Source organism: Agelaius phoeniceus, chromosome 25, assembly GCF_051311805.1.
Source record: "Agelaius phoeniceus isolate bAgePho1 chromosome 25, bAgePho1.hap1, whole genome shotgun sequence".
NCBI classification, from domain to species: domain Eukaryota; kingdom Metazoa; phylum Chordata; class Aves; order Passeriformes; family Icteridae; genus Agelaius; species Agelaius phoeniceus.
In genome coordinates this window covers 6363246-6385494 of record NC_135289.1, presented here as the reverse complement: position 1 = coordinate 6385494, position 22249 = coordinate 6363246, and the positions used below count along the sequence as shown (strand labels likewise).

At 47.0% G+C, this 22249-nt stretch overlaps 1 protein-coding gene across 1 annotated transcript in view; it reads left to right on the top strand.

Moving 5' to 3' along the window:
* PPP1R12B (protein phosphatase 1 regulatory subunit 12B) overlaps positions 1-22249 on the top strand; it is a 132170-nt gene that overhangs the window by 69138 nt on the left and 40783 nt on the right. Inside the window, exons 14-18 of the mRNA XM_054648839.2 lie at positions 11536-11626; positions 12615-12758; positions 13482-13665; positions 14206-14318; positions 15616-15660. Of these exons, the coding sequence (XP_054504814.1) occupies positions 11536-11626; positions 12615-12758; positions 13482-13665; positions 14206-14318; positions 15616-15660 (577 nt within the window). The remainder of the gene's footprint in view (positions 1-11535; positions 11627-12614; positions 12759-13481; positions 13666-14205; positions 14319-15615; positions 15661-22249) is intronic.

The window sequence follows — 22249 nt, the reverse complement described above, 5'->3', positions numbered from 1 at the left end:
ATGGGGGAGGAAACCTTACTGATGAATGTATGTCCTCACAGTGGGATAAAGTGACTGGGAGCTACCTGCACATTGGAACTAGGACACATGGACCCAGGGAGACAGGAGAAGTCACCTAAACAGGAAAAGCTTATTAGGGAAGGAGACAAATTCCAGTAAAAAAAAAAAGGCAAATGGCAAACAGTTGTCAGGGCAGTGCTGTATGGATTTCAGTTCCCAATGGCAGCTGTTGCAGGAGTGCTTGGGCTGCTTCGGTGTTTCCAAAGCACCAGCTTGCTCTTAGCAACAAAAACATAAACAGCCTGATCATCTAATTTTAGATCACAGGGATATCTCCGAACTTGTGGCCTTAAAATTATCTGTGTGAAGCCAAAAGGTTAAAGCAGAAGAGGTTTCTTAGGGCTGGGAATGAACGACTGGCATAGTGCTCTGGAGTGCTGGTTTGCATCCTGTGGTGGCCAATAAGCCTTACCCTGCCCCACCACAGTTTGACCCATGGTGATTCACCTGCTCCTTGTTTTCCTGCTGAATTGGTCAGGCTCCAGTAAATGCTGGAAAATAGTGTAAATTACAGGGGGAGGAAGGAACAACAGCAGAGGGGCAGTGGAGCAGAGATCTGCTTGGGGCATGCAATGCCACATGGTGCCAGCTGTGCCCGGTCAGGGCTGGGGCCTGGCTGCTGCCACATGTGTTCTGTGTGTCCTGCTGCACATCCCAGCCTCCTAACACTGCCATGTGTGTTCTGTGAGTCCTGCTGCACATCCCAGCCTTCTGTGAGCCCTGCTGCACATCCCAGCCTTCTGTGTGTCCTGCTGGACATCCCAGCCTCCTGACACTGCCATGTGTGTTCTGTGAGCCCTGCTGCACATCCCAGCCTTCTGTGAGTCCTGCTGCACATCCCAGCCTCCTAACACTGCCATGTGTGTTCTGTGAGTCCTGCTGCACATCCCAGCCTTCTGTGAGTCCTGCTGCAGATCCCAGCCTTCTGTGTGTCCTGCTGCACATCCCAGCCTCCTGACACTGCCACGTGTGTTCTGTGTGTCCTGCTGCACATCCCAGCCTCCTGACACTGCCACGTGTGTTCTGTGAGTCCTGCTGCACATCCCAGCCTCCCGGTGCTCCTCTGCAGCACTGCAGTGTGCTAATGCTGTGAGCTGGAAATGTGCCATCTCCCACAGCCACTGCTTGTGCCAGGCAGTTGCTTTTGGGTTTTTTCTGGGAATTTTGGAGCTGCTGATGATTAGTGTGGTCTGGCCATTTGGATGATCTCCTGCCAAAAGCAAATTGTCTCCCATTGTCAGTGTGTTTGTCCACTGAACTCAAACAGCCCTGGCTCTGCTGAGGGTGGATTGCAGCTGTGTGGATGTTGTGCCTACCGTACCCCACACAGACCCGGCTCTTCCTAGGACAGAACTAATCACTTCTCATTTCTGCTGTGTACCTGTAGGTGGTGTGGAATGGGGGTTCCTGTTGGTTGGAGCCCAGTGCTGGATTATCCACCTTCATCCAGGGTGACAGCGGCCTCTAGTGCCACCAGAAGCTTCTTACCCAAGTTCTCTGCATCCTGTCCGTGCAGGTTCAGTGCAGGGCTCTGGTCCTGCACTGCAACCCCCAGCAGAGTATTCCTGGTGTCACAGGCCTGGGCTGCTCAGAGCTCTGTCCCCTGGGCTTAGAAAGGGGCTGCAGGAGATCCTGCCATGCTGGAATTCCACTCAAGTGACTGGAATGTCACTTGAGCCATGAGATATCTGTGCTGGAAAGAAAATCTGGGAGATCTGGCTGAAGCTTTTCGTACTCTTCTTATGGAACTTTTACTTCCCAGAACAGCTGGAAATGTGACCATGCAGCCCACAGCTGGCACGTGGGGTGAGACACACTTTGCTTGAGAACTTCTGAAAGGCAAGGCTGTGCTCTCAGTTATGTGGCCTGTTTGAAAGGACTCTTGAATTTGAAATCTCTCCTGGTTTGCCAAGAATTAGGATTTTTTTTTACCACCCCCCCCCCCCCCCCCCCCACCATTGTGTTTATACAACTGAATTCTGCTGTTGTGTGTGTTCTTCCTGTTCCTCAGGAAGGTTCCAGCAGGGTGGTTCCAGCACTTGCCATCAGACATGCTCTTAGAGACAGGAAACTCATCTCTCTCCTTACTTCTTAATTTATTCTGACCAGTTTCTCTCATAACTGCCCAATCCCTGGAAGTGTCCAAGGCCGGGCTGAACAGGGCTTGGAACAACCTGGTTGAGTGGAAGCTGCCCCTACCCATGGCAGGGGGTGGAACTAGATAAGCTTTAAGGTCCCTTCCAAACCAAACCACTCCATGATTCCATGACAAATCCAGAGTAGGAGTGAGGTGGACTTTTCTGGGCAGCTTTAGGGCTGGTGGCTCTGTTCAGCCCATGCCTTCTTGCCCTCTAAAGTCTCCCCTAGAAATACTTTTCAGCTGAAGGAAATTCACTGACATTCCAGGTGTGTTTGACAAACACTTCTGTTTCCTGCTTCATTCCCAAGAGGAATTTTTCATTCTAAGGATCCAGCTGCTAATTATAGTGGCATATATTATTAATATATTAATAACTGAGTCCTCCTTCACCAGTACTGCTAGATGAACAATTTTTGGCAAGTCCTTTTACCTCGTGGTTCTTGTCCTCTGGGCATTCTGAGTGTTTCTCCTTTAGGAAGAGCATGGATGTGTCACCTGATATGTCCCTTAACCCTTATGATCTGACAAATGGAATAAAGGACCCTGATCTCCGTGAACATTAAACTCGGAGATTTGCATTCAAGGAGTATTTAAATTTCACTTGAGAGGAGCTGGCAGAAAGGACTGTGAGCAGTAGTTCACTGCTGCCATATTTTTAATAGCATTTGATTCTATAATCCTTATCACTGACTGATGTAAAGCTGAGTGGTCTTAATCTCCTGGGAAAGGTCCCTGGGGAAGCAGAGCAGTGGGATGCTCATGCAAGGAGCTGCTACAAGGCAAGGGAAGGAATACAGGGTATTCCTGTCCACACTACACAGTGGACAACAAGAAGTTAAGAGGTTTCTCTCTGCTGTGAAGAGCTGAACGATCATCTGGCACCTGCTGTGACAGCATTTCCCTGCCACTGCCTCTGCCTCTGCACTTAATCACCTTCAGATAAAGTTGTCCCTTTTTTCAAAGGCCGCTGGTGCAGATGACGTGGGAGGGCAGGAATTCTGCTGGCCTGGGATTGTCCATGTTGGGGAGAGGCGAGGTTGCTCCTGCTGGATCAGAATTCAGGCAGCATTTTTATTTTGAGTAAGGTCGAGGTGTGGGCTGGGGTCAGTGCTGTTTCCTGTAGGGGTGGTGAGCAGGTGTGTGCTGCATGCTCAGCCAGCAGGGCTTTATCCACCCAGGCCTCAGGGGAAGGGGGGTGGATATTTTGGCATTTGCTTTCAGCGGGGGAGCCCAGGCTGTAGGTTGGCCTGCTAACAAAAGCAGGAATCCATGCAGGATCCTTCAGGAATGGTCAAGGAAAGGAAGCAGGGACCACTTGAGCTAAGCATTGTAAAAGAACTGCAGCTTGGCAGCGTGGAGCAAGCAGCAGGTAAAACTGCCTTTTCCCCAGCCCTGTCCATGCCCAGTGTGTGTGCAGTTCCTCTTGGCTTACTAATGGGAACCCCTGCCCTGCTGCACCTGCTTCACCCTGGGTCTAACAGCAATAATGGCACCTCCTGGCTCCAGTGCCATTCCAGTGCCACTGCCTGGATGTTGTGGGGCTGGGCTTTACTAACTTTGACAAATTCAGCTACTTCTCTGTGCCCAAAATGGCTATTAAAGCCAAGGATGTACCTGAAATATTTGTAGAGATCCTGTGTGTCACTACAGCTGAGAGCTAATTCAGCACTAAATCAACTAGTCTGATTTAAATTCTGTGCTCCACGGTATTGACCTGGGGATGTGACAGTTGGAGGAGCCAAAGAAGCCAAGTAACCTCCTTGGCATTTCTATTTGAAAAGTTTCTGTGCAGGCTTAATTTTCTGTACCCGAGAACAGTAGACACTGAAAATTGAGCCAAAGCCACTGGCTAAGAAATTGCAGTGTGAGTTCAGTAGGAAATGGAAATCTTTGATACATTATTAATATTCAGTGATATTTTGCATAATTCAGCTGGGACTGATCTGTGATCCTGTTCCTCGGAGCTGCTCAAGCATCTCCTGCTCCCACAAGGTGGCAGTGGAAGGCTGCTGGGATGCACTGGCAGGCAAACACTGCTCCTCGGGCTTATTTGGTTCAGCAGCTGAATTTGATCACCATCAAGTTTTGATTTTACTTTATTTTTTAGTTGCAGAAGACAATTTACCAAACACTCAGAGTTTTGCCCAGTAAAGTTTTTTTGTTTTCTCAGGGATTTTCTGCCCTGGAAAATTTCCTGTTTCAGACTGTGAACTAGCTTTTGGGAAAGCTCTAACAGGTCTGCTTAAAGTTGTTGAAAATGTCAAATTGTGTTGGTTCAGTTGCAAACGAGAGGGATGCTGGCAGAGGCAGGACATTGTTTTCCTCTGTCAGTGTCAGGAAGTTCCATCCTGTTCCAATTCCTGCAGCAGATTTTTAATGCAAGGATGCAGCTCCTGAGAACTGCAGACAGTGCACCTTGTTCCCTATCACAGTGATAACCCACTCAGTGCTGTGTATTGACAGCACTGGAGTCGTGTGCTGAACACAAACACTTCCAAAATATTTCATCCTGGTAAGCTTTGTGCTTGTGATGGTCACAGCTGACACATTCAGTGACAGGGTCATGCTGCCAGTTCAGGTGGTGTTGGCTGTCTCTGCCCTGGGGTTGCAGCACTTTTTGCTTTTCTCTTACAGAAAGAATTCCTGGATTGTTTTTGGTTTTTAAAAAAATAAGTGTTCTCCTCTTCTGGCAGAAGTTTAAAGGTCTGAGTTCACAGCAACAGTTACTGCAGCCAGTTTAGGGAATGTGATCACTGTGATGTTTGTTGCCTTTTCACTCTTCACCATAATGCTGAGTGACATTAATTAATGTGAAGGGATTACATAGATCATTAAAACTTCTCATGTATGTGCTGACTCCCCCAGCCCCAAACTTGGTGAGCTCTCAGGAGTCCCAATGCTGTATTTTATTCCTCTGGCAGAGGGATTGCAGGGCTGTGTTCCCAGCTGGATCTGCAACCTGAGCACTCCTCACCTCGTATTGGAGCCATCCAGGCTGCCAGGGAAGCACAAGGAGCTGCTCTGGGGGCACAGCACAGAAGGAGCAGCTCTGCTGTCTGAGGGGCACACACAGAACTGAACATGGAACCGTGGAATGCTTTGGTTTGGGTTGGGAGGTTGGTCAGGATCTTACAGCTCATCTCATCATAAGGATGCCTTCCACTAGACCAGGTGGCTTCAAGCCCCATCCAGCCTGGCCTGGAACACTTCCAGGGATGGGGCATGGGAAAGGACCAGAATTGTTCAGAACTTCCTGATGGGAAATGTTCTTGTAGCCTCAGCTGTCGTACAATTAACCTCACCCCCTTGTAAATGTCCCATGGAAAGAAGAGTTCTGCAGGAATAAAGGGAGCTGGTTGTTCTGAATAACAAGTGGCAAAGATCACAATCTCTTAGTCTCTTGGATCAGCACCTGAACATGTTGAGCAAAGCAGTGCTGTGGGAAATAAAGAAGTTAATCTGCTGCTAGAGAACCTGCTAATCAGCCTGCAACCAAAGTTTCACACACTGAAACTTGCAGGAGCTGAGAAAGAATTCATTGTCCAGATTGAAACACAACAGCTCCCAGCAGCAAGAGCCTGAAAATGGGGAATTCTCAGCCAAGCCTTTTCGAGCCAGCTGTGAAAGGCTTTAGGACTATGATCTTGTTATCCTTCTGTCTTCAGCTTATTAAATAACTCAGCATTGTCAGGCTGTCTCCCCCCTCATTCCCAGCACCAGCACTCACAGTCTGATGTGTTGTCCTTCTTTCCTGCCTGGAAGGGTCTCTCAGAGCACATCCAGCTTCTGGCAGTTTCTCTAATGACTATTTCCAGTTGCAGAAGGCTGATGGGCAGAACGTGTCAGCACAGGGATAAATTCAGCGAAGAACCAAAACCTGTTGCTTGGATAAGAGAGCAGGAAAGTTTCTTTTTCTGACTGTTTCCATGTAGCTGCCAATGATTGACTTGCTGCTGGGGGCATAGTTCATTTTCTAACTTAAGGAATTGTATTTTGGGAACTGCTGTCAGCATTGTTGCCTGCAGAACTTGCACTTGCTTCTCCTCCCTCCTCCAGCTTACAGATAGTTATTTGCTAATGGCAACTCTCCAGTCAGGAGGAATGCATTGCTGGGATGCTGTACTTTTCCAGTTGTTTCCAGGAGGACAGTATCTGTACTTGAGACTTTTGCTGACTTTATTTTTATCTTCCTTTTTTCACAGTGCATGTGAGTTTTTAATATACATACACGTATATATAAACATATATATGTGTGTGTGTATGCCTGAGAAATAGATCTATGTGTGACAAAGGCATTTTAAATCACTCCAGTGTTTGGAATAGGGATACTGTACTCTTCTTAAGAAGAGAAATTTCAAACATGTTAAGTCTGAGTAGCCACATAGCTTTCCATGTGGTGAACACACCTCCTTGTGCACAGGGAGCCCAACCTGTACCTGGCTCTCCTGACCTGTGTTACCTGGATTTGGAAGAGCCAAAAGTCTGTCCTGGCTTCCAAGAAAACTGCCACTGTTGGTTCCAGTCTAGTAGTTCAGAGTCATTTCTAAGCTAGAAAGAGGTGAGAGGATTTGGAGAGGGCCTAGGAAGAGCTTTCCTCCAGAAGAGCCCATCAAGCTCAGCTCCAGTTCACAACCAGCAGAGTCTCCAGAGACTGGGGCAAACTGTGGTGATGAACCAGTTACTGTGTGCAGTTCATGTTCTTACTGTGCTGGCTGCAGGACCTGATTTATTGGAGAAGGACCTGACAGGGATGGAGGGAACCTGTCATGGCCCAATGCAGCCTGTGTTGGGGATGTATCTCAATTTTTAGTTCTGACATTCAGCAGAATGAAATTCCTTGAAGAATTTCTGAGAAGAGAGCAGCTGTAGAACTTGGTGGATGTTTAGCTTCCAAATTTGTTCCCAGGTGTTCTTAGAATGCCAGAAAGGTTTGAGTTGGAAGGGAACTTACAGCTTATCTGATTCCATCCCCTGCCATGGGCAGGAACACCTTCCACTAGACCTGGTGACTCCAAGCCCTGTCCAACCTGGCCTTGAACACTTCCAGGGATTAGGGGCAGCCACAGCTGCTCTGCCACATGTAGGTGATGTAAAACTCCAAGTTTTGCACATTCTTGCTGTTCCCTCTGGGACTTGGTGATGTTCTGCCAAAGGACTCCATGGTGGTGAATGGTGTTTGACAGAAACACTTAAAGCTCTGAGTGCCTGAAGGAGTTCAGGATGGCAGGATGGAGACCAGTGTCATAAAACGATTATCAGAAGACTCTATGTTTCTTGGAGAAATTAATCTTCTGTTCTTGTTACCCATGCACCAACCAACAGGGCATTGTACCTCTCTTTTCTGCATCGTTCACCCTTGACTTGGGAGGGGTTTCTCCTCTCAGTATTTTCTTTCCTTCTGGCCAGCATTCTCTAACATACGGATTGCTCATGTATTCCTGGTTTGCCAGTCTGTATACCCAGCCTTCCTATCTCCTGGGTTGAATCTCCCCTTCTATTAGTATTGTATTGCAGCTCCTTTTGCCTTGATGTGGTGATGAGTAGTTGGGATCCATTTGAGTTTTACACTGTCCTTGATGAAAGAATTGACAGATGAAAGTAGGTGTTTTCTTGGAAATAGGCAGAATTAAGCTGAAGCCAGGTTCATCAGTCAGTTACCAGGTTTTTTTCCTAGGTAATACACAAACCAGAAGCCTGTAGCTCTCTCAGGGCAGCAGGACACACTTTTCTCTGTCTATGGGAGTTGTAAACCTCTGCAGTTGTTTTGCTGACTCTCACATACACATCTTGAACAATTTCTATTCTTCTCCTTGAACTTACAGCCAAAACTCTGGTAAAAATCTGTTCTGCTTTATACATGCCTTGAGCTTGGTGTGATGGCTGCTCTTATTGCAAGTATTTCTCAGAGAAAGCTTATTGCAAGGAAACACAACACATAGGGCCTTTCCTTTGAAGATCTGCTTGGACCCTGAGATATTTGCTTGAATTAAGAGGGTGACACAGGCTCTGCACTTGAGGCAACAGCATGTTCCTTTAAAACATAATTAAAAACTCTGTGGCTTGTTCAGAGGCTGCCTCACACCCCATTTGGTGCTTGTGCCCTGCAGCTTGCTGTGCTCTGCAGTGTTTCTGCTCTGGAGAGCAGCATGCTGCTCTGCCTGTGCCATCCAGCCCAGCCCAGCCCTGAGCTGCATCTGACTCGCTGCCTCCTTTCTGTGCATTTGTTCTCTCTCACTCTTCCTGCCCATTTAGCACACTCAGGTCTCTCAAAATTCAGTTTGTAAGCAAAGTGACACATTGAAAAATTTGTCTTTTCTCTGCCTTCCCCCAGAATTAAAAACCAAAGCACACAGGGTCCCAAGCAGGACAGCACTGCCAGGCTGCTGTGTGCAGTTACAGGCACTGACAGCAGAGCCCCTCCTTTGGCACCTAGAGCAGGCTGTGGCTGCTCCCTTGCAGAAACCAGCTCTGTCACTGTGCAGTGGCTCTGCTGACTTGCCTCAGAAAATTCAGTTATCTCATGCTGTAAATGGCTTTGGGTGAGCTCCAGGAAGTGATGAATTGTGTAAATGGAAAGAACCCAAAAGTTGGCGAATGACTGCGGCTGCGGCCCAGGCTGAGCTGTGCTGACCTGCAGGATGTGCTCAGCTGAAGATCAAGTCCCTCTTACAGGCTGGACTCCCAGAATGGCTAATGATGCTGTGAGATGTCTGTATTTTTATATAGATTTATATAGTGGAAGGGAAAAAGCCTGGGAGGATGATGGGGTAAAAGACCCAAAATGGTTTTTCTCTTGCCATACCCAAAGCAAAGCTGTGGCTGAACTGCACCAAGGAAATACAGCAGCCTCCTGCAAGTGCCTGGGCTGCCCCTTCTGCAGAGCCCCTCCCCATGCCTGGGGCTGACCTGGTCCCCATAGATTTGCCAAACCGTTCCTGAAACTCATTTGCAAACCTGTTTTGTCCTCTCTGTACCTGTAGCTCCTACATACCTGTGTCCTCATTGCAGACTAAATTCCAGTGATTTAAATTCCACTGATTCAAAGCCATTGCAGCAAAGTGCCTGCTGTACTGAGCTACAAATTTACTTGGTTTATACATTTCAGGAATTTATATTATTTTACTACTGCTCTGAACTTCATTTGCAGTATATTTTGCAAATGCCTTCTTCCTGTAGGTGGCTTATTGCTTCTGACTGCTGGGCAAACAGCAGTGATTCTGCTTGTGTCAAAAGCTGCAGAAAATGCTTATTGTTTCCTTAATGTGCCATTACCTGGACAGTGCACACACTGTAGCAGAGAGAGCAGGAGAGCTCCTGCTCTGCAAAATTAGGAGTTGCACAGCTTTCACTCATCAAACAGCAGCTTTTTTGTTCATGAAACAGCAGATCCTTGAGAGACAGTCATCCCTCTGGAGTGTAGGCGCTTCCCATGTTGGCATATCCATCACAGCTCCTGTGTCTGTCTGGATAATCAATGGCAAGAAATGAGCTCCTCTGCAGTGCATGCACATGGCTTGTGCTGGAGGCTCCTTGTGAAGGTGATAAATCACACCCTGGGAGTGCAGCTCTGCAAGCCCTCTCATCTCCATTGCAGGCAGCTCCCAGGGCACAGTTCAAAGAAGCACAGAATCTCCTGAGTGGGAAAGGATCTCAGGGATCATTGAGTCCAACCCCTGGCTGTACACAGACACCCTCACAACCCCACTCTGTCCCTGAGAGCATCATTCAAATACTCCTGGAGCTCTGGCAGCCTCGGGGCCGTGCCCATTCCCTGGGGAGCCTGGGCAGTGCCAGCACCCTCTGGGGAAGAACCTTTATCACAATACCCAGCCTGACCTTCCCTGACACAGCTTCATGTCATTCCTTTGGGTCCTGTGCCTGGTCACAGAGAGCAGAAATCAGTGCCTGCCCCTCAGGAGTCTCCAGTGCAGCATCCCTGGCACAGACTCAATCCTTTGCACTTCCCTTGGCCCCTGGAGATCAGGGATGTTCAGTGCATTATCTATCAGGTCAATCCTTCCACCAGTTTCAGGTGAGAAGGCTCTCACATGAGCCCCACAACACCTGAGGAGCTGGGAGGTGACTGTCTGTACCTCCCACAAACCAAGAAACCCTGGAAAGGGGATTCCTCTCTGGAAGGCTGCTTTTGCTGCACAGCTGAACCAGCACTGAACACAGTCCTGAGGGTGGATAAAAGCCACCATGGCAGATTATTGTAGAATGATCCAAATTTCCAGATTCTCTGTGGTTTTGTCACAGTGCAGCAGTTTAGTGAACTTTCTAATAAATGTCTTAACATACTGGATCAGATGCAAATCCTTGTCAGCCCATTACTTTTTCCATGAAGGTGGTGGACTAAAACCAGGAAAAGAGTGCAAGGACAAAGGAAGTGTATTCACCTTCATCCCTCACTTAGCTCACTGCCCTTTGAACACATGCAGACCTCTGGTACAGTGTTAATCTGGCAGTGATGGACCTGCAAAGAACATTCCAGCACCCTTATCCCTGTGCAGTGAGACAGTGTGAATAATCATTCCATATTAACCAGGCTGAGGAGTAAAGTTTAATTAACTGTTCATAAGACTGAAGCCTCTCCTCCAGCATGGAAATCATTTACTGCTGTGCACTTCTTGACTCAAAGCACTGCTCAATTCCTCACCAGTTCCTCCCAGTGAATGCCAGGGTAGAGGCTGCAGTTTATGTTTTCTCATGTGAATAATTCTTTTGAATTCTCCCAGCTTTGATGAAATCTAGTTGTGCACAAGTCTGTGTTTAAATGTGGGTTTTTCAGTGTTAAGGATCTTGATTTACACAGGGTGTGAAGGTCATTTCTTTATTTCCATGGCTCTTTCCAAGGTGTGTCTGTGTGCTGCCTGCAGTTCAGTGGCTCCCAGTGTGATGGGTTTCATATTGATGAAGGCAGCAGATTGCAGGAATATGATCGTGACTGTAATGACAGGAAGGAGGGTCTGAGGAATGCACCAGCACAGGATTTCTGTTCTGAGATTTTTCTCTGAGTGAGAGGGCGTTTATGAGGAGTGGGGTTCTTTTCCTAATGATGCAATGATTTGGAATGGAGCAAATAATCTAGGGAATAGGTGCACCTTTTAAACAGAACTAAAGGGTTTATTGAGAGGCTCTGGGGAGAATGTGCTGTGAACATGTGTGTATTGTGTGCTCATGGGGAAGTTGTCCCAAAGAAACAGCAATAGCAGATGGAGCTAAAATTAATTTTTGTCCATGAGAAAGAGAATAATAGCTCAGGAGTCTACAGAGACAGGAAGGCAGATCATCTGCTTTTACTTTAACCTCTTCTGCACCTTGTTTTTTTCCAGGTCATATCTGACTCCGGTGCGGGATGAGGAAGCAGAGTCCCTGAGGAAGGCACGATCCAGACAGGCCCGGCAGACTCGCAGGTCTACCCAGGTACAGAACGTTCACATTCATGTGTAGGATGAAGAGAGCTGGTTAATTGGTTGCCCAGAAAAGCTGTGAGTGCCTCATCCCTGGAAGAGTCCAAGGCCAGGTTGGACAGGGCTTGGAGCAGCCTGGGATGGTGGAGGGAGTCCCTGCCTGTGGCAGTGGGTGGAATGAAATGAGCTTTAAGGTCCCTTCTAATCCAAACCATTCCATGATCCTGTAAAGAGGCAGGATTTTCTTTTCTGTTATGTTATTTCTTAGGACCAGGGACTTGTCTGCACTCACACTGTTTTAGAGAGGTTCTGGCAAAATTTCCTTCAAGCAGTTATTACAAAACCCTCCCACAGACATACATGAGTTAGATTTCCAAGCTTTGCTTTCTGCAGTGTACCTGCCTCTTAGTTTGTTGTGTGATCACATATATTTGGGTTGCTTTGAGTGAGTGATTGTGTCAGTAGGCTGAGAAATACAGTAAAGGCAACAGAATTCTTCCCTTTCTCTTACCATAGGGATGAAATATGAGCCTGACCAGATGTGAGTCTGTGGCATTTTAAACTGGCCTGGAAGACTGAAAATGTAATTTCAGGCTGGAGAAGTCTCCAAGGAGACTGTAGAGCCCCTTCCAGAGCCTAAAGGGGCTCCAAGAGAGATGGAGAGGGACTTTGAGCAAGGACCTGAAGGGACAGGACAAGGGGGAATAGCTTCCCACTGCCAGAGGGCAGGGTTAGATGGGATATTGGGAAGGAATTCTTGGCTTTGAGGGTGGGCAGGCCCTGGCACAGGGTGCCCAGAGCAGCTGTGGCTGTCCCTGGATCCCTGGAAGTGTCCAAGGCCAGACTGAATGGGGCTTGGAGCAACCTGGGATGGTGGAAGGTGTTCCTGCCCTTGCTGGGGGTGAGATGAGATGAGATGAGCTTTAAGGTCCCTTCCAAGCCAAACCAGTGTGGGGTTCTGTGGTTCTGTGCATGAATGGAAGGCTGCTGTTTCCCTGCAGGGAGTGACCCTGACGGACCTGCAGGAGGCCGAGCGCACGTTCAGCCGGTCGCGCGCGGAGCGCCAGGCGCAGGAGCCGCAGGGTGACAGAGCCGAGGACAGCGGGGACAGAGCTGCACGCTGGGCACGGAGCACGGACGACGAGGTGATCCTTGTGCCTCAGCACCCCTTGCCTGAGAGCTGCCAAAACCCTTTAGGAGAGCTGACATCAGGAGATATTCCTTGGCAGTTATCTTTTTATTCTGAGGGGGACACACTAGCTGCAAAGAGGCGCTGCTGGCTGAGGAGCAGCAGTTCAGTGTGAGGGAGGTGCACGTGGAGGGGCTGGAGCTTAGCTCTGCCTTTGCTGTCCTCTGGGAATTTCACCTTTCTGTCTCTTGCCAGAAAATAAAACTGTGTAAATCCCAGAAAGTGTAATGAGAAGGCTAATGATAGAAATGTGGCCTGGATCCATCCTGCTGTGCAGTCTAGGCAGAGCCTTTGTGTTCATGTTTTTCCACAGATGTTCAATGTGTAATGGAAAGCTGGAGAGACCAGTTTTCTGCCCCTGCCACCACCTCTGTTTTTTTCACTCTAAATCATATCTTTCTATTAGATAATTTGTGTCTCCTGCCATGAGCTGTAGGAACAAAGGGTTTGATCCCAGATCTCCCAGCTGTGGAGGGTACTTTTACACTGTAGCTGTGCAATGACTTCAACATCCATCCTTATCTAATAGAATGAACCTGATCTGGCAAGTGCAGGTGGTCACTTCCAGCAGCAGTGAAGAAAACATTGCACTCTGAAAAATTACTGCATAGCTTGAAATCCAAAATCTGGTACTTCCTTTTCATTGTACTATTTTTCTGTCATGGCTCTTTGTTTCCAGACCGTCTATCGGCGACTGAGGGGCCCAGCACAGCCTGACAAACCCACGACACCTGTGTCTCCTTCCACAGCAGCACCTCTGCTCTATACAAGCTCATACCTGACTCGAACAAATAAATATCTAGGGCTGGACTCTGTGAATCCAGCAGATTTCAGAGCGGCAGGCACAGAGATGGAGAAAAATGGTACGTACCAGGAGAGTGAAGAACAGACAAAGCTCAGGGGTTTTCTTGTGGTTTAGAACTTCCAGTGAGTACAGATGGAGAGAACACGTTTACTTGTTACTCTGAGGGAAGCTGCCATGTCACAAAACAAATGTTATTTGTTTAAATGAAGTTAAACAGATTCCTATTGCTTGTAACAGAGGGATAAAAGGATATTTTTCATTTTGGATAAATAAATGAGACAGTGATCATGGAGCATTTAGCTATTAGAGCTGGGGAAAGAGGTTCCCCTAGTACAGGTTGTCCTCAGAACAGGAGTAAGTCAGGATGACTTGGGGAGAGCTGGCAGCTGGGGTAACTTTCCTGGCTCTGATGAGGGAAGGAGTGTGGGTATCCAGCTGTAGTAGGACACTGAGATTCCATTTCATTTGGTTTAATAACTCCTTTGTAATATAACACAAGGCAAGATGACCTTGATCAGCTTGAAAAGAACCCCAGAACCTTAGCAAAAGCACAGATGTAAATCACTGAAACCAAAGCAGTCTTTCTTTGCTTGGCCAGAGTGTGAAGATCAGGATTCAGACGACAGATCCCTGAACAAACAGTCGATCCGAGAGCGGCGACGGCCAAAAGAGAGACGGAGAGGCACCGGCATCATCTTCTCCACACAAGATGTGAGTTTGAGTTCCTTAGAAAGAGAAACTCTAGGGAGAATTTTCTTCCTATTCCAAGCTTCATGATTTTCTTCCCAGTCCATTGATTTCCCCTTAGTTCTTCCCTCTCCAGCTCTCTTTCAGACTGGCCTATCCAGAGGTCTCACATCCCTGTTTGGCCTCTGTCAGACCGAGCAGCAGCTCTGGGCAGCCTGTTCCTGAGCCATATCATGGGAACCCTGCAGGACTGGGAAAGGGCCACATGGGAGAGGAGAGATTCAAAGTCTGATTCCTTTGGAAGGAGGTCATAAGCCACCTGAAGTATTTTCAAATTTCTTCAAGCCCAAATTTGTCTGCTTTTTAGGCCCCCTGAAAGAAAGACAATAGGAAGAAAACTCATGTCTGGGTCCCCTCCCGGCACCAGGGAACACTCACAGCATAAGTGCAGAAGAGCTGTCTGTGTCACAGTCATTTCTCTTAGTCCTGGTTTCAGAGGATTTCTTCAGTCTGAGGGAAGAAATCCAACCCTCCAAACTTTGGTTAGAGCCTCAACTAGGAAAATAGATCACCTTTTCCAGGAGAGAATAAGAATTATGAAATTATGGTTAATAAGTTGAGTCCAGAGTCAGCTGGGATGCCATGGTAGCTCACATTTGCTCTGTGAAATCCTGGAGCAGTTACAAAGGGCAGTGGCTTAGAGAGGCTATGCAAGTGCAAGATACCTGGGATGATGAGTCTTTCCATCTGGAGTCTAACTGAACTGGAGATACTTTTGGAAGTCAATATTATGACAGGAAGTCAATATTGTGACAGTATTTCAGATGTGCAGTTTGTCCAAGTTTTTTCCCCTCAGTGTATAAGGGACTTCCTCCCAATTCCTCAGAGGCATTGGAATGGCAGGAGCCATCTAAAGAGAGTGATTCTGTCCTCAATACCAAGGTCTTCTAAATGGCCATTAGGACACCAAACCAGATCTGATAATTAGCCAAAAGCATTTGGACAGGCATTTATTTTGACAGAAGTTTTCCTACAATTAGCATCAAATAATTTTTTCACTGAAAGGGTGTTAGGGGCTGGCACAAGCTTCCCAGAGCAGTGGTGGAGTCACCATTCCTGGTAGGGTTCAAAACACACATAGACGTGGCACTTTGTGCTGTGGTGGAACTGACATGGTGTGTTCAAAGGTTGGCCTTCTTGGTCTTGGAGGTCTTATCCAACCTTAATGATTCTGTGATTCTATAAACATACATTATCTTCTTGGGATAAAGTTTTGTTGTCTCCAGAGCTGTATAATTTTATTGTTTGCCTTTCCTCCTAGGATGAAGATGAAGTTGATGGAAACGAGGAAGTGAAAGAAACTCGGGTAAGTGAGACCATGTATCTGAATCACTGATGTGTCACTCTTGGGTGTTGGTGGCAGAGTGTTCTGTGCCTTTTACTCTTGTCTGTAAGAGAGTTCAAGCTCTGCTCAGGAGGATGAACAGGCAGGTAGTTCCAAGCAGCAATTTCCTTACTTGTGAAAGATGAGGTGTATCTGCAGAGTGGCCTGAGTTCAGTGTTGGCTCCTGGAGAGCTGCACAGGAGTTGTGGAGCCTGGAGGGAATGCAGCAGTGGGGCTGCAGTGCTGGGGCAGTGGGATCCCAAGTGTCTTGGGGAAGGTGTGACCTTGGATCTTGGATTCTGCTATTTGGACAGGATGTTTTGTATTTCTGGAATCTGCTCTCCTGTCTCATGGATTTGTTTTCTTGCAGTAAATGGTCTTTGCAAGCAGCATGTCAGAGGTTGTTCAGTGTTCCCCTGTTCTTGAAATAGTCTCATCCTTTGAGGCCCTTTCTTTCATTTTATAATAATTACTGACTCTTTCCAAATTGCCTTGGTTTCCTTTGGTTTTGTTTGTCTTTGTCTGAAACACATTTGACTCTGACAACATGACTGACTCTGACAATGTCAAAGCTAAATACATTTCCAAGCTATTAAAGTGCAATGTGGAAGACCTGGGAGAAGTAGCAAATGTAAGGTTGCATAGGGGTCAGCCTGCTTGTGGGATGTTCCATTTTAGCTGGGAAACGTTGAACCTGGGGGAGCCTTTCCCTATACTTTGCAATGCAGTAGAGTGCTTGAAGCATAATTTAGTTGGAATTAACTGGTTCTTTGCTGAAAATTGGCAATAACACTCTTCAGACTGTGTTTTTGTTTTCATTCTGCAATATTCAGTCAGAATGCGGCAAAGTCACAGCGAGCCTTGCTGGGGCCAGAGCCTCACGTGGTGCTGGGATGGCGTTTAGCATGTGCTTATCTTCCCATGCCAGCCCTTGCTTTCCCAGTGCTTACTTTGCACTTTACTCCACTTGAAATGTGAGATATTCCTGCTCACAGAAGCATCACCTGCTTCAAGGAGGCCAGCTCTTCCCACAGGAGTTTCTGCTCATCACAGTGCAGAGCTTCCTGAAATCTTCACTGAACCCTGCAGCAGTGATTCGGCCATTTATCGTCATTAAAATTGTTTTGACATTTCTGCTGCCTCACACTAAGACTGAAGGAGGGGAGTTTTGTAATGTGCAAAAGTAATAATCGTAATAGGGACACCTTGTTTCCAGCAGGCATGTTTGGAACTTGCTGGGAATGTCTTGTTCTTCTGGGAAGTTGTCCCAGATTACCTAAATTAAGACAAAAGAGTAGCTGAGGCTGCAGGTTTGGAGGCTTCCTGGAGTCTAGTTCTAAAATTGCTGAAGATTTTATTGAGCACCGTCCTCACTGGTCATGTAAATGGACGAGCTGCACTTTGGGAGAACCCAGCTGCCCAAAAATTCAAGGTCACCCAGTCTCTTACAATCAATAATACTGGTTTTCTCCAGATTAACTGCAAGGATTCCTTTTGTCTAACACTTCATGTGATTTTCTTGTGGGATCCATCTAGAAGCAGAGCAACTTCCTTTCAGTTCCATCATCCCCTTTGTGCAGGTGCTTCAGGGTACCAGTACCATGGTTTCTTATGCACTCAACATACCTTAGACCTGGGTTAGACTCTCCTTCCACTCTTCTAGAGCTGGTTTTCCCATTTTCCCAGTCCTCTTGTTTTTATCCAGTTCCCAGTTTATTTTCTTGAATGCATGCCTCCAGCATCATGTCACTTGGTCAGTCTTCCCTGGTTTATTTGAGATCCAAATCAGAGATTTCTGTCCTAACTGGCCATCATTTTGGCAGGAATCATGGAACAGCTCTCTGTTTTCAGTTCTAGTGCCAGTAAGAAAGTACAGTTAATAGTCATTAATTCATTAGCAACTATAGTTCTAGAATGGCAGGTGCCAAATGTCACTAGGTTGTGAACTTGAACAGTCTGGAGTGTCCCATTTTAGTAGCAGAACCCCAAAGAATCTGATTTTGTGGGAACGGTTACAATTTTCCTCCAGTGTTTATATCTTGGCTGATATCAGGATGATTTTCATGGAAGCCAAAAAAAGAACTTGCTTGAAATCCTTCCTCCAAGCTCTGCAGTGCAGGAGACTAGCACAGAAAAGGTAAAGGCAGTTTTGGGAAGAAAAAAAAGGAGCAAATACATGTTGTTCTAATTCTCAGAAGTGGATGAATTATTTTGGCTGAGCTCATGAGCACCAGAGTGGGAAACCAGCCCAGACACTTTGGCTGAGCTTTATGCAACTAAGAGGTCTCATAGTGGGATGTGTCAGTGTCCTCCATGTGTTCTGCTCCCACCCCAGCTCCCTCCTTGGGACACAGACTGCCTGGATGCACTGTGGAAAGTTGGAAGAGCAGACAAAGTTTTATTGTGGAATAAATGTTCAAGGGTACAAGGACTTCAGCTGGAAAAAGCCTCTGGGGAAGCAGCTTTAGGAGAAGTTTTTCCGTGATTCCAGTGGGAAGGAGCTGCAAAGGAAGGAGTTTTTGTGTGGTCTGGGGAGACCTGAGCTCAAAACAGAGGTGGGGGAGAAGCTTGGCCACAGTCTCTGTTTCTCAGAAAATAAAAATTGGGAGAGTCAAAGGCTCATGTTGTACCCAGACTGAGCTGGTGGGAGGCTGGAGCTGGGAAACCTTCCCTGTTCCCTCAAGCCACTAACTGCAGAATACCAGTGAGAATTCCAGTCTTGGTGAGGCCAAATGCAGCAGAGCCAGTGTGGGTAGGGATCAATGGGCTCGTCTGGGATGCAGCAGGAGGATGCAGATGAAGACTAAAGAGAATATTCCAGTGTTCCATTTCAGAGCAGGTTTTCTTTATCCCTGATTCTGCTGGCTTTGACTTGGCCCTGACTTAAAGTAATAGAATCCATTACAGACTGGTTTGGATTGGAAGGGACCTCAAAGCCCATCCAGTCCCACCCCCTGCCATGGGTAGGGACACCCCCACTATCCCAGGTTGCTCCAAGCCCAGTTCAACCTGGCCTTGGACACTTCCAGGGATGGGGCAGCCACAGCTTCTCTGGGAAACTTCTGCCATTGCTATTGCACAGCAGGAAAAATGAGAAACAAATTTGGAAGAAAAGTATATTTTAAATGACAGAGCATAGAGAACAAGTAGAAAATGTTTACAATCATTTAAAGGATTGTTTCTCCTTGCAGTTCTCTGCTGGAGCATTACAGATGTGCCTCACCAACAGGAGAGTTTGTCAAAGGAAAACTTTAAATTCAGAGGAAGACACTGAGTGTTATGTTCGTAAAATAACAATTTCTGAGCAGTAAAAGTATCAAACAAAATGTCTGTTGTCATGAACTGCCTTCAGGACAGTCTGTATAGCCCAGTATAAACCCCAGACACACTAATGGAATTAAGTTTTATGGAGGAATAGCACTGAAACGTTTGATTGTGAATTACAATTGCAGTAAGTGGATTAAATAGGCTCCATTCCTGTCTCCCTGCGCTTTGATTTATGGAATGAACCAGGCTCACTCTGGTTTGTAAATAAGTGTTCTGCCTACTTGTACTGTTACCATGAAATCACCAGATGCAACTGGATACCAATATAAATTAAATCTCTGGCTTAGAAGGGATGAATTTCTAAGCTTAATTCCACAAGTTCTAAGGGAGGACCAATGAACTGGAAAATTCGTTATACAAACTCAATGTCTAAATGTTATTGCTGATTCAGAGCTATGACCTGGGAGTCCTGATTTTGGTGTGCCCTATTTTTCACCTATATTTTTGCTTTTAGTTCCACTTTATCCTTCCACAGAGGCTTCAGTTCAGCTTTTGTCACCATGCTGTTTGCCTTTCTGTGAAAGATGGGTGTGATGAATAACTAGAAGATCAGGAATAGCTTTTGTTAAGTGCTTTGTGAATGTCCTGTTGTAGCCAGACCGGGTGTACTGGGAGCCCTGGGAGTCCCCAGTCATTGCTGCCCCTTTCCCAGTGTCATGCAGCCATCCCTGTGCCTGTGGACTGTGTTTGGAAGCCAAGGAAGGCTCAGAGTCCTCCACTTTCAGGGCTCACATTGCCTAATATGGTAAGGTATGTCTGCAAGAGCTGAGCTGTTTTGCTGGGATACAAGGGAAAGTTGACCAGTAAAAGGAGCAAAATAGGTGAACTTCTGGCCAGCTGATAAGAAACTAAAACCCTTTCAATCCAGACAGTGCTGTATGGTGGTGCTCATCCTCTGCCTCATTGCTGCTGGCCTGGGGTCCCTTCTGGGGATTAAGGATATGAGTATTTTCCCCTGGTTTTACCCTTGAATGTTTATTTCTAGAGGAGATGTGGTGTGATGTGGGAAGGAAACCATCTGGCTCCTGTCCAAGGGCACGTAGATGGCACTATGCGTCACTTGCATCATGTAGTTAAATTGGAGAGCATTTAATTCTGTGTAACATAAGGCTGGGAGAGATTGGCTCTGTTTAGTCCTGTTTATAAACAAATTGCTCTAATGGGCTGTGTATGCTGCAAGGAAAGATCTTTAATATGTATAGCAATATGAAATAGCAGCAAAGTGCTGCAGGAAGGAGCATGAGCTGAGGCTTTGCCATGGAGTTGAATGTGGTGAAGAATGTCCTCATCGTGTTCAGAGTGCCCTGGGTTCTCTGGGAGGTGAAGGGGGCAGACAGCAGAGAAATTAAAATTCATTCTGCAAATATTCCTACAAAAATGCTTCACATCTGCACAGAGGATTTTCCTTGTGAGTCTCCAGCCTGGTGTGCTTGTGTTGGTTTTTCTTAACCTCAGTATGTGGAGAAGGGCATCAGCCTGGGTGTCTGCTCTCTGTGTTGGTACAGCACTTCTCTCCTCAGCCTGGCTCTGAGCACCAGTTTACAGCTCTGGGAAAACATTGTTTGTGCCTAAAGCCAAGTGACCCAAGTGGGTTATGTGACTACAGGGTTACAGCTAAATGCCTTCAGGTGAATTCCTCTAACTCACCAAGTTGCTGAATTAGGAAGGTGTAATGTGAAGCAGTGATGAGGATGGGGATGGGTAACACAAAACCAGCTCAAAGCCAATCTGTGAGTCCTGGGAAGATGAAGCAAAACAGCCAGTCCTCCAGGAGTGATTCCCAAGGTCACAAACTCATAACTATTTAAGGTAACTTTATGCTGTAGCATCTTGTTAGAAGATTGCTGTCAGACTTGTGGTGCAGTCTGAGGTGACTGATCCTTCTCAGTTGATGGTAAGTCATTCCCCTGCAGCCATGGGGCTGGGGTTGGCCCTGCAGCAGCCACCCACAGCTCCCTTGGCTGCTGCTGGCATTGCTGGGAGGCCTGTGCAGTCAGTTCAGATGATCCCAGCTCACCCCAGGCTCCTTTTCTTTTGCACCCATGGCAGCTGTTGCATGGGGCCCTGGGATTCTCCTGCTTTCTTCCCAGAAGGAGCTGGGAGCAGTGTGATGGATAGGGTGACAACAGGATCCATGACACGTGTGATCTCTGCTGTCTGCCCCCTTCACCTCCCAGAGCACAGCCACTGCAGGAAATGGAAGTGCTCACTCCAGGGTGAATGTTAGCCCAGACCCACTGGCCTGAGGAGCAGCATTGCTCCTGCCCCATATCCCAGAGACAGAATAAATCTCACTATTGTTTTATGTCTGTTTGTAATTTTTGACTTTTTAAAGGTTAACAGTGTGTGGTTGTGCTTATTCATGTAACAGAGCATCCCACCACTTTTTGTGGGAAACTGTCAAAATCTGTCTCCTTGTGCCATGTTCAGAACTATGATAGGAGTCTCTGACTGCTGAACTGCTTGGAGCAGGTTCTGGGCCCCTCTGGGAGCTGATGATCCTACCTCAGTGTCAGTCATCCAGTGGGCTGGGGGAGGATGTCTCTCCTGACATGATTGAAGTCATCCTCCAAAAAATCTGATCTGCTGAATTAAAATTCCTGCCTGCAGCAGTAGATACCTGGGTGGGCTGTGTCGTGGTGACAGAGGTGTCTGCCCTGGAGAAGGGAATTGGGGGCAGTGGGAGGGGGCTGCAGCACTGTAGGAATGTGCCCCCTGTTGACAGAGTGACCAAATTATCCATTATCTCTTAAAAAGGGAAAAAAGCCCAGAAGTTTCTCTCCTCAATTAGGTAAAAAGACACCTCATAGGACCTCGGGGGCTTCACCTCAAACTTACGCATAGCCAATTGGACAGGAGCTAAAAAGTCCTGCCTAAACAATTTACTCGAAAAAGAAGAGAACAGAGAAACTTCTGTGAGGTGTTTTACCAGGAGCAAGAACCTCTTGTCCTGGCTCAGTTTTTCTCAGTAAAGAACTTTGTTATTTTGCCTTTTATTAAAACTTTTCTGTTTCCAACCCTTCCAGCACAGAAGCCATCCTGCTGATTTTATGCCATCTGAGGTGGCTGAGCTGTCTCTGGTGTGATACAAATCTCCAAGAGCTCATAAGACCTGGCTCAAAGGAGACCCCTATATCACAGCACGTGGAATTGGGATGTGCCATGCTCAGGCTCTGCTGTCTGGCACTTCTCCCCAGTATGAGAATCTGCATCCAGTTCTGGGGTCCCAGCACAGGAAGGATGT